At 38.6% G+C, this 18,707-nt stretch overlaps 1 protein-coding gene across 2 annotated transcripts in view; it reads right to left on the reverse strand.

Moving 5' to 3' along the window:
• The window catches only part of SEPTIN7 (septin 7), a 64,591-nt gene that overhangs the window by 20,922 nt on the left and 24,962 nt on the right, over positions 1–18,707 (reverse strand). For both annotated transcript variants that reach the window (XM_061996136.1, XM_061996137.1), the window contains exons 3-5: positions 7,785–7,891; positions 1,784–1,884; positions 1,071–1,205 (exon numbers count right to left, since the gene is read on the reverse strand). In XM_061996136.1, coding sequence (XP_061852120.1) covers positions 1,071–1,205; positions 1,784–1,884; positions 7,785–7,891 — 343 coding nt within the window. The remainder of the gene's footprint in view (positions 1–1,070; positions 1,206–1,783; positions 1,885–7,784; positions 7,892–18,707) is intronic.

The following is an 18,707-nucleotide window of genomic DNA, read 5'->3' on the forward strand; positions in this document are numbered from 1 at the left end:
TCTATTTAAATGATACTTGTTTTGCATACTATATGCCAGGGACTCAAGTGTCTACATTTAAAATTGACATTCACACTGAATAAAGCTGACTTTACAAACATGCATGTTGAACAACAACATGTTCAGTTAAGGCAAGTTCATGTAACAAAAACTCTTCCTCATCTCCCAATATTTCTTTCCAAATTTGAGAAGCACCTGTCTAGCTCAAAATGATTAGAACCATTACAATGCTAGTTACAGAAGTCAAGAGTAACAGTCTGCATTTTTCAGCATCTGAGGGATATTCCTCAGAATCCCTTCATAACTCCTTTCAATAAGTTTTACTGCTTTGACCTATAAAACAGAATACACTACTTATCTTCTCCTCCTGGTTTTGAAGGTATAGCCTAAGAGTTTCTGACAAATTTAATCAGTTGTAATACAGTGATACAACATATAATCAACCAGTTTCAGATGTAGTTGATCTGCATCTAGTAAACCCTGGAAATGCAGTTCTCCCTCTCTACCACTAGATAGAAGTCTGATCAAGTTCAAAAACTAAGCAGGGGTGGAAGACTGTATAATAACTGAAAAAAAACCCCAACTCAGAATGCCTATATTGGAACTGGCACTAGACAAAACATTATACCCCAGGTGACTTAAAGCATGCTTATAAAATGCATGAAACTGCCCATCTTTAATTCATCTTTCAAATCAAAGAGAGGACATGAAAAATCCTGTTGCTTGAAGTGTGAATCAGCTTCTCCTAAGCAGGAAGCTGTGAACAAAAGACACGTAGATCACAACTAAACCTGCCATTTGTCAATTCCTGTGTATTTTTAATTGTTCCAATACTATTTTTCTTGTTGTGCAATTAATGTACAATCATGTTTTCTGTTTTTCTAACTTACTATTTGTCTGGCTCACTGATATTTGACAAGCTACAATAAGCACATCTTTGAAATTAAGCATGATCTGCAGGCCATTAAGAAAATGCTATTTGGAACTCTACATAACTAAAAATGCCAAATTTAGGTGTTTTATCTGAGATAAAAGACAGAGAGAGGAAACAAAAACATACTAATACGAACCCATGTCCTGAAGGAGCAATGAAGTATAAACAACACTGCACTCTATTATCTGGCATCTGACGTCTGTTCACTCGAGATTCTGCATTCAGGTAGTCCTCAAATTTACTGTCAATGTAGTCGATAACTGGCTGCCAGCTGCAGAGGTTACATGAATAAAAACCTGTAAGTTATATCATTTATGTAAAAAAAAGTCTGCCTTTGCTAAAAGATAGATGTACACTACTTTCCCATGGCTTGCCTTTTTTTATTGAGACTTTAAGAGAGAACGTATTAAGTAACCAGCTCAACAGTTACATAGCTCTGAAGATACATTCTGTGAGTTCACTGAAAAAAAAAAAAGCCTTTCAAACACAATTAACTTCCTTGTAATGGTATTAAATAGAACACTTAAGAAGAGTAGCCAAAGGAATACGCTTTACTGGTCACATCTTGTGACAGCACAGAAGTTGGTTTTGCATGCTGTGTGTGGGGGTAAAGAGCCAAGTGCTCCATTCACTTTAAGCGGAGAAGCTGATAGCATTTCAATTGAGTTATAAAGGTACTTGGGACTACAGTAGTTACAGTTTTCAGCTAGCTGAAAAAGTTGAAAAGCATTAATATTGTAACTGAAGACTGAAGTGGGCACTTAAAGTCAGGAGGTATCATCTCTCACAAACATACACACAACATACAATTCAGAATTATTGTGGGAGAACATGCAAAGAATGTCTTACCAATTACTGTTATCCACAGCATCTCCAAATCCTGGTGTGTCAACTATTGTAAGTAGTAACTGAACACCACCTTCTTTGATTAAAACTTTTGACTGTTCAACCTGTAAAATGAATAAGGGAAGATTAAATTTTTAGCAATTTAGTCACCAACCTGAAATGCTGGGAAAAGCATTCAATGAATAAGTCTGACAGAATTGTTTTTCTGTTTCAGAGGGATATTGACTCTGTGTTTGGTCTATAAAATCCCAATAGCTTGATAGTCATTAATTGGTTTTTTTTTTAAAGAAAACAAGGGGACATCATTTAAATGAAGTCAGTAATAAAAGAACACCTGCTGAAATAATAAAAGCCCTAGCCAACAATACTAATACTAAAAACAACAACAATAATACTAATATAATAATATCACAGAATCACAAAATGGTAGGGGTTGGAAGGGACCTCTAGAGATCATTTAAGTCCAATCCCTTGCTAAATGTTCTGCAATAGCCAGACATTCTGATAAACCAGGCATTATTATAGTCATGCATTCTGGTCAATTCCAATAAAATTACACTTTTCAAAGTGAATCCTTCCCCCCCAAACACCTTAGGCTCTACACTTCTAGATCTGTTAATGTATTTTCAAGAATACTTTTATTCTTCAGCTAGTGTAATGCTTGGGAAAGGAACCACAGCAAGTGATGGCTTCTTGTTACAAACAGATTGATATTGCAAAGGAATACAATTCATCTGTGATCTGCTGAGCTAGACTTCATGTGACTGTGATGGATTGGTTCCTGGTAGCTCAGGTCAGGGATGGAAACCTGGCTGGGAAGGCAGCTGCACCAGCATAAGGGGTGATGCAAGAGCTGGGTGTAGGAATGTGTGCCTCCCGTTGGGACCACCCATCTGCAGCACAGCTTGCAATAAGGATGTCATCAAACAGATTAAGCACGTTGTGACACAGAAAATTTAGGCTGAACAGCAAATGGACTGTTACTTCCTTCTTTCTACTGATACCTCAGTAATTATTGATAATGCCAACGTCAGATGTACCTGCGTGAGCGAGTGTCATATCAGTCTGATCTACAGTAGTAAGAAATGAATCTGCACTTAGCTCCTTGGCTCTTTCCAATCACTCACACATTTAATCACAATTTTTTCCTTGATATTAAGACAATTTCTATTAAATCACTAGTGATGCCACTTTCTATGTAAGTATTCAAGAAATCAGCCTTGTGAGCCATTTATTTACAGCCACACACGAGCTGGCAGACATTGATGACACCACCTTGTTGCTCATCGCTTAACATTTCTTAAGCCTCCTGCACCCTTACTGGAGAGAGAAAAGACATTTATAACTAGGTGAACTCCTACAAGAGCATTCAGTAATGAACTTTCAGAGAGAGAAGAAATTTGTATAATAAATCCTATCTGGACGGTCTTTTGACCAGCTCAAGGTTTGAGAGAGATGGTATAAGTACTGCTTGCACAAGCATATCAAGCACCTGCACATCCTTGGTTATACAGGTGAAATAGACTCCTTCACAGCCACACCTGAACATTGCTGTAAACACCTTGCAAATCACTGGCTGTGTGATGCAACTTAGATCTACATGATAAATTAACACTGCAGGAAGTCAGACTAAATACCTCTTGCACAAGTAAAACACCGATTCCAATTCAGAAGAGAAGATATGGATACACAAGAAACTGTAACTAACTGCAAAGAAAGCTCCATATTTAACCTCTGAGTATGCAGGATGCTTGTTTTATCAGCAGGGATCCTATCTAAGCCAGACACCAAACTGCTTCACTGCTAGGTCTCAAAAAATTCTCAGTTACACTATAGCTGTCTACAGCATGCAATTGCAATTGCTGGTTCTTCATGCAACAAAGACAAAAAACATCAGTAAAGCACCTTCATAAAACAAGAGCCTCCAACACTGGGCTACTTGGTTGCTAGTCACAGAAGAACCCAGGTTAGGGTGGACTTCAAAGCCAGACAATTCCATCTTGTAATTGAGCAGGTCTTACTGCAAGGTGAGGAAGGCTTAAAAACAAACAAAAACCCCAACCAAAAAACCACCCCAATGCACACACAGCAGCCCAAGACATCACCAGGTTACCCTTTCACTAACTGTACAACTCCTATCCTTCTGAAAGTCTCTGGTCTGAAGCTGTGACAACCTAGGAATGAATACATGCAGTGCTTTAAAAACTTATGTTTTAATAGTGGGGAATGTATTTTTTTTTCCCCCTCAGGAGTTCTATAGAGAAATTTTACTGTACCAAATCAATGTCAAAAGTCAAGACAGTAACCCCCAGCCACATAGTCAACTCAGCCAAGAGTTTACTACTCACACGCTTTAGCACACAGGAGATTAACTTCTGATTCCTCACATTCTTTTTGCTATCTTGCATATCATAAACCACAAAGGCCTCCTATAACCAAGCTCTCTGCAAGTATAAGAAACCTGAAGCACTTCCAAAGTAAAGATGATAATGTTAAGAGCTGTACTCTTGCCAAGTGTTACAAGGTATGAGGCTTTATTCTTCCGCGCGAAAATTCCCAGCAAGGACCATTAAATTATTAAGCACTCACAGCGGAATGCCTTTACAAAAAAAGGCAATTAATAAAACATTATCTTGAATGTGTGTTTATAAAAAAGGAAATGGGAGGTCAGGAGATCCTCAGAAATGCCACACCAAACATTTTTCCTGATTCTGTATGCTTATAAAATGAGTGTGTCTCAACTCGTAAAGTCACTTTCTGACAAACGGCCTGCATTGACTGAGTCTCTGCAGACAGTGCTCATGCCCTACTGGGTGGTGAGGACGTAAGTTTATTCTTACTTTTCATAAATTCAGAGAATTTATGCTATCAGAGCAGGGTTTGCAAAAACCTACAGAACAAGAAACATTAGTTGGTGAAATTAATTGTCCTGTGTTTCTGTTGTGGGTAATTAGATTGTATCCACTATATACAGTTAGCAGTAGAGACTACTGCTAACAGAGAGTAGGTGAAGAATCCTACATAAAGCCTTTGTGAAGTTGCATTTTTCTAGCCTAAAATGATGTGTCCATACATGGTCAAAGGCACAGAAAGCAGTAACATCTGGAAAAGATCCAGAAAAATCACTGCAAACCAGTGTCATTCATAGTTAGGCATCCAACTGCATCCTATCATCTGATTTACAAGTATTCCCAAGGGATACATGGAAAACATTCACTCAAGTCTTGGAATTTAAAACTTTTTAATAAAAGCCTGTTCCAAACGGCCATTTTCCCATGCACTCCAGTCAGCTGGGTCACACAGGCCCCCCTTGGCAGCTACAACACAGCATTCATGACATGCTGCTGGTTACAGCTTGACAACTTTTAATGGATTAAACAAGCCTTTGCCATACCACTACATCGATTTAAGACAGTCAAATCATGATCAGACAAAACATAATTTGTACCCCATCATTTCTGAGGAAGTTTCCTTTCAATTCATCTGACATCCTATCACCTAGTTTTTCTGTGTTGCCCATGAAATGAATACAAAGGACCTGTCTCACAAAACAACTTCAACTTGCAGTTGTTTTCAAAGCCCAAAACACAGTCTCTATTTATCTACGTGCAGCTCTTGCACAAATCCTGACCAATACATTATTCCCACCATATAAAAGCAGGAGATTATTACCACCAAGATTTTAGGATGCTCTGGTGGTCTGTGTCATCTCTACCCTACAAAACGCCTGGTATCCTCAACTGAGAAAGGTTTACACTGGCAAGGAGCACAAATCCCATGGTTCCAAGCAGCAGCTCCTGCTGTTCCTGCTCTAATTTAGTATTTGACTGGAATCACCCTCATCACACACATAGCTGTTAGCTCACACAATTTTCAAGGCTGTAGGGGAAACAATTTTACTCTCACTTAGACATTGTTTCTGAAATAACACAGTTTCAGTTTCCTTTTTAAAATGCCATGCTTCCTGCTTTTTCATTCATGACAAGTAACATGCATGAAAGCAATGTTGCAACATAACTATACTCAAAGAAAAGAAAATACACAGTAGATGAAATAAGCAATAGTTTCAAAGTGGGAAGGGTGGTCTTTAACGTACTTTATTCCAACCATACCATTTGATAAGTCATTATAGACTCCATTTTCTACTGAAAATGCTTTGGGCTAGCTCTTGGCAAACCTCAGGCTTTAGACCACATGGTGGAAGTAGGAAAAAATGCAATGGCTTTTCAGCCAGGGCTCTGCTCTGTTCAAGCTCTTCTTTTTGTGTTCTTTTATCTATTCCGCCCCCCCCCAGCTTTACATGCCTAAAGAAGTGAAGCTCCCTGAAAAGCATGGGATTTTTTCTTCAATTAACAAAAATCAAACCACCTTGAAGAACTCAAAGTCAGGATGAACATTTCATCTAATCTTGCCACCTAACACATGAAAGTACTTAAATTAGATTCCAGGAGCTCCGTACACAGAATTTCAAGTTTATTTTCCTTATGCTGATGCACTTTTAGCCAGGTTGGGACTGAGTCACCTTTCAAAAATGTCTTATTATTTGTTTTGTTAGTTTCTGTGCAAGTTTTCCTTATGTGTTTTCACAGTTTAAAACAAAATATCTTCCAATGGCAGGGATCTCAAGCCACCATTAAGTTATTTGAACTATAATTCAATGAATATAAACCTGTATTGGTTTCTCTTTCACTAAACCAATGTGCAAATCAACAGTAATGAAATCACATCATGTTCCTCTTCTAATGAAAAAATAAGTCATCCTCTACTTAGTTTTCCAACACTACTGGTTTATTTAATTAACAAGCATATTACAGCAGAACTTAACTATTTGCACACCTTTTCCATCCCACCTAATATCTCTTTGAAACAGGTACACAAATTCAAACCTTCTAATTCAAACCATGGTCTAATTCCCCTGCTAACAAGCTTTTAAGTCCATTTTGTCAGAGGCTCTATGGCTTCTACATTGAGCTGCTATTTAAAGCTTTCCTCCAAAGTAAATAGTTATTCTGTGACAAACATATTTTGTATCAGTATTCAGGACTTTGATGTTGAGCTAATTGACAAGAAATGTCATTTAACCTTCTTAGTTTAAGTGTAAATAATTTTTTCCTGGTATCTACTCAGTGTTCTGAGACAAGAAAAAAATCTTACCCAAGTCTCCAAACAAAAAGCCCCACAAAACAGTAAGGTCAGAGGATCAGAGCACTGGAGAACAGTTATTCAGCTCCACAGTTTTTGAAAAAAGCATTCAATTCCACAGTTTCTTCTTAGCACCTTATGTACTCTAACTCAACACCAGCCTTAATCGCTTTAAGACAACTCAATAATTGCACAATCACTTCAGCCACAGCTGAGGTGGTCTGAGCCTGTCATTTTGCAGCTAGAGGAACTCTGCTGGTGCACAGCAGCAATGGTGAACATCCCTGGTCCTCAGCTGTTAGATGATCTGTTGGCTACATGATCACAAGCTATCTTCACCAGAATCTTAACTGAGTTTCTGACACGCATCAGGAGAGATGACAGTGCTCATGCATCCTTATTCAGCACAACACATCCTTATCCCAAAGGATACAAGCTGCAAAAGACTGGTAAAAACTTCTTTACCTTAGGTCTTTACACTTACATCAAATCCTTTAACACAGGGTTTCTAAAAGCCTGCCTTATACAGTCAGAGGGTTTTGGTGCGTATCTACTTATTTTAACTGACATATTCAATATTTTAATTGAGAATAAAACATTCCATTTCCAAATGGGACTGCATCTGCATGAGGTCTCTAAAGTACAGGTAGCACACAAAGCACTTCAGGGCTCCCACACTTCTATAGACTAAAAGTTTCAGAAGCTGGAAGATTTGTATAGCTAAGGTACACTGAATACTTCTTAGTGGTTCACATCACGGCTAAACTTCTTAGAAATACAGGTGCTTATGTGACAACTGTATCAACTTATCACTACACTGCAAGTTACATTGTTCAAGATGCAGTTATTCCCCCAGGCATACCTGTACAGTCTTTTTAATTCTGTGTGAAGGACCTGGATACTCTGGGGAATACAATTCTGTTAAGAATAATGAGTTGATTAATGTTGATTTTCCCAGTCCAGATTCACCTAGAAGAAAACAAAACAGTTTCAGTAAACCTCAAGTATAACATTCAATATAAACATTTAGACTGACATTTCAAATACTCCTGAAATGAAAACATGCACTGCACTCTAAGGCTTTGAGGATAGTCTATCATCTTTTCTATTTTCAAGGAAAATCCTGCAAATCCAGCTGTCACCACTGGATCCTATAGATAATCATTTTTCTGATCACATTAAACACACCAAACACATTTATCCCTTCTCCACTGCTCCCATTACAACACACAAAGATGATATTATCCTATGTAAAATTCTACCAACAAGCTATCTTCCTGGTATGATTTCCCACCACAATGCCAAAGCAGCAGGCTAAGCTATCTCCTTAATCTGAAGTATTATTTGAGAGACTTATTGTCATGGAGGGAGATAAAAAAATAAGAGGAGGAGGAAAAGGAGGAAGAGACACTGAGATTACTTTAGTTCAACTGCTAAAGCCACAAGAGCTAAAATGAAGTTTCAGAATTATGTGGATTGCCCAGAGGTTCTGTTGTTGCTGGGGGAGGAAAGGGGGATGGGGGTTTGTTTGGGTTTTGGGAATTTGGTCATGAGCAGCAATAAGTCCACTTTGCTAATGAATCTGGAGATGCTACTGCCATGACAATCTTAAACACAGCTACAATTCCCACAGCAAAGACTAGCTCCCATTTACACCTTTACAGAGGCAGGAGCAAGAATTTCAGCTAAATTGCTTACTACAACATTTAGAAAGACAAGCCTTTGGCTTAGTTTTCTAGTAAAGAAACTACTTCAACACAACAATTTAACTAGCATGAGAATTAAGGGGAAAAGTACATGAAAATGCTGCATTCTAAGTTGTCACATGCAGTTCTATTAGTACATTGACCTAAACAGAAACATTGACACAGAAATTTGCTATTAAGCTACCAAATTTGGGTGCAAAATACATATTTTCACTAAGGGAGAAGAAAGAGCTACATTGTCACTACATTTTGGAAAGAAAAACCTAACCTGCTAATCCTTCCATCTCCAACAAACAATGGTTGATTTTGAAACTAAACTTGGAAAGTTTCAATACTCGTCTGGAGAGAAATGCCTTGGGTTAATGCAGGTAATCGAGAGGTACAAAACAGAAAGCAGTTACCAACCCCACTAGACAAAACCATGTCTCCACTTCAATAGCTGGCTCGATTTCATCCACAAGCTAGCTTATACCCTGTAATAGTCATCTCGATTACAATGGCGTAGCACAAAGTCCCCGCAGTACCGAAGAGAGCAATCTGATTAGCTATGCTGTAAATGGATTAGCAGCTGATGAAACATTGCAACCAGAGCTCCTGCAAGCTGGCTATGTTGTGAGTAGTGCTCGTTTTTCAAACCTCCTCTGTCTTGACAGTTGAGCTGACCCCTGTTGTAAGCAGAGTCTGGCTCCAGCCAGGAAGATGGGCTGCAGCAGCCAAGGATATACCCAAGTTATAACCTCATGATAGAAGTGCTGAGAGCATTAACCCCAACAGGACAGCTCTACAAGAACCACAAGTGACAGGCTTGCTGACAAGCATTTTGTCACTATCACTGCAGATCTTGCCTCTTTCTGTGGTCAGATGCACTAGACTTTTCAGAACTACATGGTAAACACAGTGCCTAAAAGTGTCTGGTTGTAATGGACACACATCTGCTTCGCTGGGCTTCCAAGATATTCAGGGCAGGGTGAACTGCAGCTGCAAGGTTTCTCTACCATAAATTTGCAACAGAAAGAAACTTCTGAAAACTACAGCTTTCCAACCCCATAGCTGCAGCCAGTTTGAAGCTTAACTTTCTCTATCTCATAACTCTGATCAAGATGGATATACTAAGTTTTTTATCTACCCTACTGAAATCCTCAAGAGAAAGATCCTGATTTTGAATTGTACAGCTCTCACCCTTTCAGTGAGCATCACTTTAGTTGACCATCATCTTCGAAAAGGCTCTCTACTGCACTATTGAGGAAAAACTTGTGTATCACATTCTACTTCTAGATACAAAAAGGCTTGTCCCTTCTCCTCCCTTTTATTAAGGTTACTGCTGGTCGTAATATGCTACAGAATTTTAAGTGGAAAAGACTCTCAACAACCACTTCTCCCAAAGAATCATGTTGCCACTGACATTCAACATATGGAAATTAGATTTTCATCTTTGAAAGAATGCAAAGGAAAAAGAGCAGCTTGCCCTAGATGGTTCCTGCAGCTGTTTCACTCCATACGTGGTAGTTCCTGAACGGCTGAAGTATGACATTCTGATAGACTTGAGGGTTTTACCCTGCTCCCTTACAGTAGCAAAGATAGGAAGGCAGTTTTGAGATTACATTAGTGGAAAGACAAGTATGCTAAGCATATTTAGCCACCAACTTATTCCCAAAAGTACTCAGCCTCCTAGACACCCTGACCCATGCCAATTTTAATCAGCCAGTACAGATTATAACAGTTTAGACTGCTTAACAGCTATTAGTAATTGAGGTATTACATATAAGACTTGGCATCAATACATCAATCATGGATGCAGTTGTACCTTAGATCATGTAACAGTCAACACCTATGGCAGTAGTAAAAGGCTATAATACCAAAAAAAAAAATTATACTGAACCTGTAGGTAAAACCAGCACTGAAACATTCAATACTGTATTATGGGGAGTCATGCTGCTTCCACTGTAATCAAATAGGTATTTCTCTGCTGATTACAAGGCAAGCAGAATTAAAGACACCAAGTGTATTTGAACAACTCTGGCAGCTTGCACAGAATAGAATATTATGATCCTAGCTAGAAATATGTCGGGGAAGGGGGAAAACAAACAAAAACCAAACAAATCCCTCTGCTCTTCCCATGTAGAACCTTACTCAATTCAAATTCACCTGAAAGATTCAAAATTCACTGGAAAAACTGGGAATGCAGCTTCCAAGGATGCAGAAGGCTATGAACACAATAAACACAAGAGAATGTGGAAAACAAGCAGAATTTACTTTGCCTTAATATAAAAAAAACACCAACCACAAATGATCCAAATGAAATGCATCTTCCCACTCAATAAGCATTTCTGATGAGATTTTGCCCTTTGGCCATTACATAAGGAGGTAAAGTAACAGAATCATTTCAGCAGTAATAACTTCCCATCACCCAGTGCATCCTGATGCAGTTAGATCTCACTGCTTCATTTAGAGGGAGGGAGTTTTAGAAATATCCTGTCTCTTGCAGTTTTCAGCATGAAAACATTTTGTTTCAAAAAGAAAGGAAAAAAATACTTTGACTTTCCAGGCTAATCCTGAATCCAAGAAAGCAATTACTTTTGGTATCCAGCTACTGCTTCTACCTTGCCCTCAGTTTCCCACTAAATGTTCCATATATGCATCAAATTCTGAACAAATACAGGGTTTATTTCATTATTTTGTTTCTCAGATTTATCAGTAAATTAGTGTTTCAAAATGTCAGCATTTTCTCAAGCTATTTCTCCCCCATAGTCACATTCAAATACATAGAGCTGGCTACTCTTGTTGATAGAAGTAAGCATATACTTTTTGGTATCCATATTCCCACCAATCTTGCATAGGACAGACCCTTGTGTCAGTCTTTACAGGATTAGCAATAGTTCCAACTCTTCTCAAGTCTATGAATTACTGAATAGTTGTACAAATATTGGAGCTTTCCTTATTCACTTAGATTAACATTTTCTGTCAAGAATTAGCATCTTGACACAGACGGCCCATGGCACATCATTTAGAATTAACCTCAAACAGCAAAATTTCTTCTGTGAACAAAAGAGTCATCAAGTACTTTCCTTTTTCTCTTCACTGATGAGGCTAACTGTAACATGAGAAAGGAGACAAAAAACACCACCAAACTCAAAACCCAACACAGCTTTCTTATTTCCTTTGATATCTCACTGGGGATCAGAAGAGACCATTGGCAACCACTGGAATAATTTCCAAACCATGGTAAACAGTCTCCAGAATAACATTGAAGCAGGTAAGTATGAAGAATTAACAGTAAACTGGAACAAAAAAGCAATCTATGGGAACGGGTTCCAAAGTCACAAAATAAGTTGTTCTCAACCCACCTATACAAACGTTTCACCTTCATTTCCAAATTACTTCATAAACAAAACAGAAATCCAAATCTGTGATAACCAGTTAGAAAATCTACTGACAGCTAAATTGCAAGGGTTCAAGAAATGTGGGTTTTTTCAGTTCCACTTCTATGCATCAGCTCTTGTTATGATTTTATTACTACAAAGAAACGTAAACTGCAAGCACCTTCTCCCTATGATAATAGAAGTGAATTGTTATCCTTGAATCTTAATGCTGTTTTTTTCTCACCGTTCACTGTTGTGGCACGTTGAGAATGTGGCACATTTTAAACCTCCTCCAACTTTTCAGCCTCCGCCATTCTTACTCAAATACCCACAACAAATGAACAAGCAGCCCAGTCGAATCCAGTTTCCAGCTTTACACTGAACTCCCATTGGACACTGCTATTTTCTCATTCATGGATTCCATCTCCTGATAATGCACCACACTACATCATCACTACAAAAATCCAGGATTAATTTTTCTCCTGTGTTTCTAGGATCTTGCTTTCTAAAATTCAAGCCATGAATTTAAAAGCATTATTTACATTTTCAGCCTTATGAGCCCACCTGAGAGTTCATTCAACATATCAAGTGATCAAGATCACTAGCCAATAGTGAGGATTCTTAATTTCTAAGAAAGAAATTACTCTTCCAGAAGTCACAAGAAGTTCTTTTATTCTTCACAAACGATTGCTTCATGCTCATGCCCCGTGACAATCAATTGCAGTGCTGGGAATGTGACCATACATGCTATCTATCTGTACTTGGGAATTTCAAGTTGCTTTCCCAGCAACTAGGTAAACTAAAGGTAACTACCAGGCTTATTAAAGACAAGTCACCAACACTGTATGTCCCAGAGTCAATGGGACCTGATCTAGATGAAGCTGCTTCTGCAGGTGGATTAGACTAGATGATATCTTAAAGTTCCTTTCAACCCCTACCATTCTATGATTCTATTCTATGAATGGGTTTATTACAAATTGCACTGTTTTTGTCAAAGCTTCCACTGCACTGTAAGCAGAAATCTGAACTTACAGTTACTTGGTACAGTCAAAAACAAGCTGCAAATGCTTTACTGCTTTATCACAACAAAGATAACCAACAATACCTTTTCTTCTCTGATGAGAGACTTTTTAGAGCACTTGATAGGCCCAAATACTAATTACAAAGGGATCAAATTCAACAGAAAAACACTGTATTTCTCCACAACTTATACATATAGAATGTTTACATCAAACTATTTTATTTTTAGCAAGTGAACCAGTTTTTTAACATTTTTTTTTCCTATTTTATAAATTCTAATTATTATGACAGTTTTTTGCCTAAAATGTAATCCCATCAGTTCGATGCTGGTGACTCAAAGAGCAGTAAAGTGCTTGTCAGAAGACATAAAAAATAATGCATTTCATCTTCTTTCATCCTTCTACAATTAATTCACAGTTTATGTGCACAACAGCACCTGCAGCTTTATGCAAATGTGCAATGGCTTTGATGGCACTGTAACACAGAGTTTTTTGCTTTTATCCAGAAGGGAAGCTATATGAATAATCAGAGAGCCTGAACTACACCGATGGCATGACAGAACCATCCTCTTGCTGAGGGGGAATGATGCTTTGCTATGAAATTAGAGATGATCACAAACATGGAGACAAGAAGATGCTTTTAAGTCTAATTTTAGAAGCTTTTGTAAAGGCCAGTTCCTGTCTTCAGCACTCCACAAAATATGAACCAATATTTTGATAAACATACATGAATATCCAAATGAAACCCATGAGGGGCAAGGGCCACAGCAGCACCATGCTACACACCTGCTCACAGAGCTACAGTTCTATGTAGAAGTGTCACGTGAAATCTTGCGAGAAGTTCAGCTTTGTATTTCATAGACATCTATAAATGAACGAAAGTCAAAGCTCCACCATTACACACCTTGTATTTGGAGTATAAATTATGGAAGTAACATCTGTTAGAGTCACAAAGCTGATCCTAGCGAAACAAAGGAACAGGGAAATCTACCAGCAATAAATTCACTTTTGGCTATCCAACAATTGCTTCAATAGCAACAAAATTTTGAGTATTCAGGACACAGTAAGACAATTTAATCAACTTTCTTAGAGCAAAATTTAACTTTTAAGTGCAATAACTGAGGACAGACTCTTGGCGTATTGTTCTCATCACGGCTGCCATTTAAATAATCCAGAAAAGCCACTAAAAGCAGAGTAGGGAAGTAGTTCAGAAGATTACTGCAACAGATTTTAGATAACATTTTTCAAGTATTATTATTTCCCCTCAAAGCAAAAGCAGTTCCAGCTTTCTACAGCTGACATTAAACACACCATGAAACAATGCCTTCACTTCACAGGTGAGATTTTGGCTGCTGCCAAAAGAAATAGTTCTTGACTCCCAGTCCATCACTTGCACTAGAATTCATAATGTAACATGGCAAGGCAAGAAATGATCCAGCAAACCATGGGATTAGGGGCTTGAGGATGGGAAAGTGAGGGACAGAAGAAAACCAGGACTGACGAGGTAAGTCAAAGGTACAGAATTTCAAAAGCAGTAGTGGCAGGGGGGGAGAGTAAACGTAAAAGACTGCATCACAAGCATCTCTTCATTTTCAGTTCAACATGACTGCAGACAGAAAAAAAGAACCCCAAAACAAAACACCCCACTGCATTGGTCCAGTCATATCCGATACCAACAACAGCTGAAATGTGACAACCTGGGTTTCAAGCACTCAAGCTCGCACGGAATTCCAGGTATGCAATTAGCAGCTGCAGCCCAGGCTTGCCAAGGCTTACCTCACTTTGTTTTCTATTTTAGTTGAAACCCCCATGTCTGATCAAGCTGTAGTCATACTGCACTGCAGCTTCAGAGACATTACAAGCAACACGAAGTTGTCAAAACTGACCTACATGGAAAATCTGAATGCACAAGCTATCTGTGAAATAACTAGGTTAAGGGAATCAACTGGAAATGACAGAAGCTGAGGAGCTCCAAAACAAATCTTTACAGTTAAATCTCATAACTAGCATATAACTTGACTTTTCACAGGCTTTGACAAAGCCAAAATAAAGAGCCTTCACAAGAGAAGAAAAAACCCATATTGCTTCAAAATGAAAAGGAGAGGAACGAAAACAGTTGTGAAATGCTAAAGAAGGATACTGTCTTTAAGGTTAAGAAAGACTAAATCTGACATCAACATTGCTTGGTCTGGAAGAATTACTCATCTGGAAAAAGCTGCAGAGCTGAACTTACTCTCTGGAGACATATACAGTGAGAAACAGAGTTGATTAAGTTCCCCAATTACATGATTTTTTAAAAAAAGAAAATAACACATAGAAACATGAAATTTGTAATCTACACTGCTATTGACAACTTATTGTACAAGCATTTCCAGCACACAATTTCTAACATTTGCTGACTCAAGAATGAAAGGTATATTAATTGACAGACTACAGATTAATTAGTCACAGTAGGATCTTTCATGACTAGAACAGAAAGAAAACCCACACAGCTATCTGCATGCTGATGACAAAATAACAAGAGTGACTGGATTAACTTAATCTTTTAAGACTAAAATACTTGGTACAGATACATGGTCAACACCTTAAAGACAGCATAGCTTGCATTACTCTCATTCTACTCTAGAGCAAGAAGTGTTACAGATCAATGTGAGCAAAAGGAGAGGAAGGTGAAATAGTTTAGGCAGGAGGTTACTTCAAAAAACCCATCCAAGTGATATATCCAAGGCACGAATATCACCAAAAAATTCAAAGGGACAAAAAAGAAAATGATTTTGATATGCATGGAAACCAATGAGTCCCTACAGCACTCTACAAAGAGCACCTTGATTGTCCTCACACTGCACCAGCTCCTCCCTTGAAAATCTACACGTGAACAGAATAACTGGCTCTCAAAACATCCCAAGTGAGACATTCTCCTCCTGAGCCAACCCACAAAACTGTCAGAGGACTGAAGATTTCTAGTGCTAGTCAAAATTTCCTTCAATAATTTATACCTTTGATGTCTTCTCTCCTTCATGCCTTTGGAAACACTTGCTACTGCAGGCAGCACAAGGGAAATTATGTTGGACAAGACACTTAACTGGCACAAGCATCAAGCGAATGATACAGATAGCTTGACATGATCCTGCAAATTTACCCCAGTGCTATTTTGGGGGGGGGGGGGGGGGGGGCGGGGGGCAATAAGGAATGAAAAGGTATGGCAATGCCACTTGCAATTTTGGTTAATTCTGCTTTTCAATGTTTGGCTTTAGTCAAACACGGAGAAAAAGGATTGCTGAGATATGCTCTGCTGGATATACTGCTGCCACTTCTGAGCAAACTTGGCAAAATACACAAATTTGATACCTCAATTACTTGAGGGTGGTTACATGCTTTTATTTCCATAAGACAGTTTCTACCACAGTCATAAAAATGGTATTTTACCCCTAACAAAGGCTGAAGTAGGTTGAAATAAGCTGGTGGTGTCAAGACTAGTTCATAGTCGCTAGACTACACCCTTTTTAATACAGCGAGAAGAACTATTTTGATTACATGCTAAGCCATTGCTTGCAAATTGCTGTCACCACCATTTAGATATTTGGTAATTACCTAGAGGAAAACTGAGCTGCTTTGGTAGCCAACAACAGAAGCTGAATTTATAAAGCGGAATGGAAAACTGGTAAGTCTGATGATAAGGTGATATGGCCAAGACCTGTCTAGTGAGCTTTCTATGTTTTGCACCAGATGAGCATGAAGGACAGACATGGGAGGTCGATCAGGACTCCTGCAATTCCTGCCAGCTAGGGAGGGGACAGCCCAGAGTCAAGGACATAGACAAGTCACAGGCTTGTCCTTTACAGAAAGCAAGGATGAGTTTGGGCAAAAGAAGTTCAAAACTTAATTATTTCAGTATTTTCTCACCCAATTTCTTAAATTATTCAGTCAAATGCAATGTTTAAAAAAAATATAGTAAGTTACTGAAAATCTGACATCCTCTTTTTTTCTCTCAGCATCTGTGGAGTTGTCAGCTATTGGTTACTGCCATACCTGGCACTCACTATAGCAGAAAAGTAGTGTATACAACAGTGAATTTCCTCTAAATAAGAACTTTGTATATATTCCACATTTTTGTCAGCAGCGTATGCCTCCAAGACCTAAAAAAATAAAGAAATCCTGCAATTTCTCCTCCACTACAGTGTAATAGTATCTCTTTAAATCAGCCTTTTTAATATAAAATATCATTAAATCTCACCTCAACTCCTATTTCAATATTTATACTACTCTAAGGCTGTGGGTTTCACTGTGAATTTTAAAGCTATTTGCTCTTGGAAGGCCACTGACACATAAAACACTAATTTCTACATTCTGTAAAGTCAAAAAGAAGGATGTCACCTTTGCAGTGCTAGGGGATCTCGACTGTCTTGAGAGTTGGGCAGAGAGGAATCTCATGAGGTTCAACAAGGACAAGTGCAGAGTCCTGCATCTGGGAAGGAACAACTCCATGCACCAGTACAGGCAGAGAGGCAGCTCTGCAGAGAGAGACCTGAGAGTCCTGATTGATAATAAGCTAAATGAGAGCCAGCAATGTGTCCTTGTGACCAAGAAGGCCAATGGCATCCTGGGATGCATCAAGAAGAGTGTGGTCAGCAGGTCAAAGGAGGTTCTTCTCCCCCTCTACTCTGCCCTGGTGAGGCTTCATCTGGAGTATTGTGTCCAGTTCTGGACACAAGAGGGACAGGGAAGTGCTGGAGAGAGTCCAGCGCAGGGCCACCAAGATGATCAGGGGAATGGAACGTCTTTCATATGAGGAAAGGCTGCGGGAACTGGGGCTGTTTAGTCTGGAGGAGACTGAGGGGAGATCTTATTAACATTTATAAATATCTAAAACATTTTCATTTTCACTGAGCTTCAAAATCTGAATTGAAAAAGTCTTGTGTTGCTCCCATAGAACAAGAAGTTCCTCATGTATCATCTCTAAGAACTTGGCTGAGTAAATACTAGATTGCCATTCAGGTTGGTTGAGAGTGGTCTACCATAGAATCATAGAATGGTAGGGGTTGGAAGGGACCTTTAGAGATCATCTAGTCCAACCCCCCTGCAGAAGCAGGTTCACCTACATCATATACCTGTTCACACTGAAATAGTAATTCTACTAACAAGACTTGACCAAAAAGAATAAGAGAAACTTCTGTGATGCATGAGAGTCTAAATAGATGTATTTGATAAACATGTAGTTACTTATTTTACAGTTTAACATATGTGAAAGCTCTCAATTTAATAAAAACTCTAAGAGTCATTTGAAAAGACATACAAATATCATTTCCATACCCAGAATGATTCATTTGAAACACATCCTATACAACTGATATAAATCACAAGCTGTATGTAGGCTAAATGGATGGGTCATTTACAAAGCTTGAAGTTGTTCTTTTTGAGATGAGGAACAAAGACTTGCTTTCATCTTACATCACACTGGACAGCTGCAACCACTAGTGCTTCAAAGAAGTGTCAGCTCAAAAGCACCTTGTCAAAGGGTTGAGTTATGCATCCATTAACATCAGCTGACCTGACACATGACTTCAGCTGAGGAGGGCTACAGGTACAGGTTCTCTTCCCTTGAGCTCTCAAAAATTTCACACACATACAGAATCCACAACAGTCAATCTTTAAATGGCCACCAAGGAATATTTTTCAACTGCATCCCGCAAGACTGACTTGT

Source organism: Colius striatus, chromosome 5 (assembly GCF_028858725.1).
Source record: "Colius striatus isolate bColStr4 chromosome 5, bColStr4.1.hap1, whole genome shotgun sequence".
Classification (NCBI taxonomy): domain Eukaryota; kingdom Metazoa; phylum Chordata; class Aves; order Coliiformes; family Coliidae; genus Colius; species Colius striatus.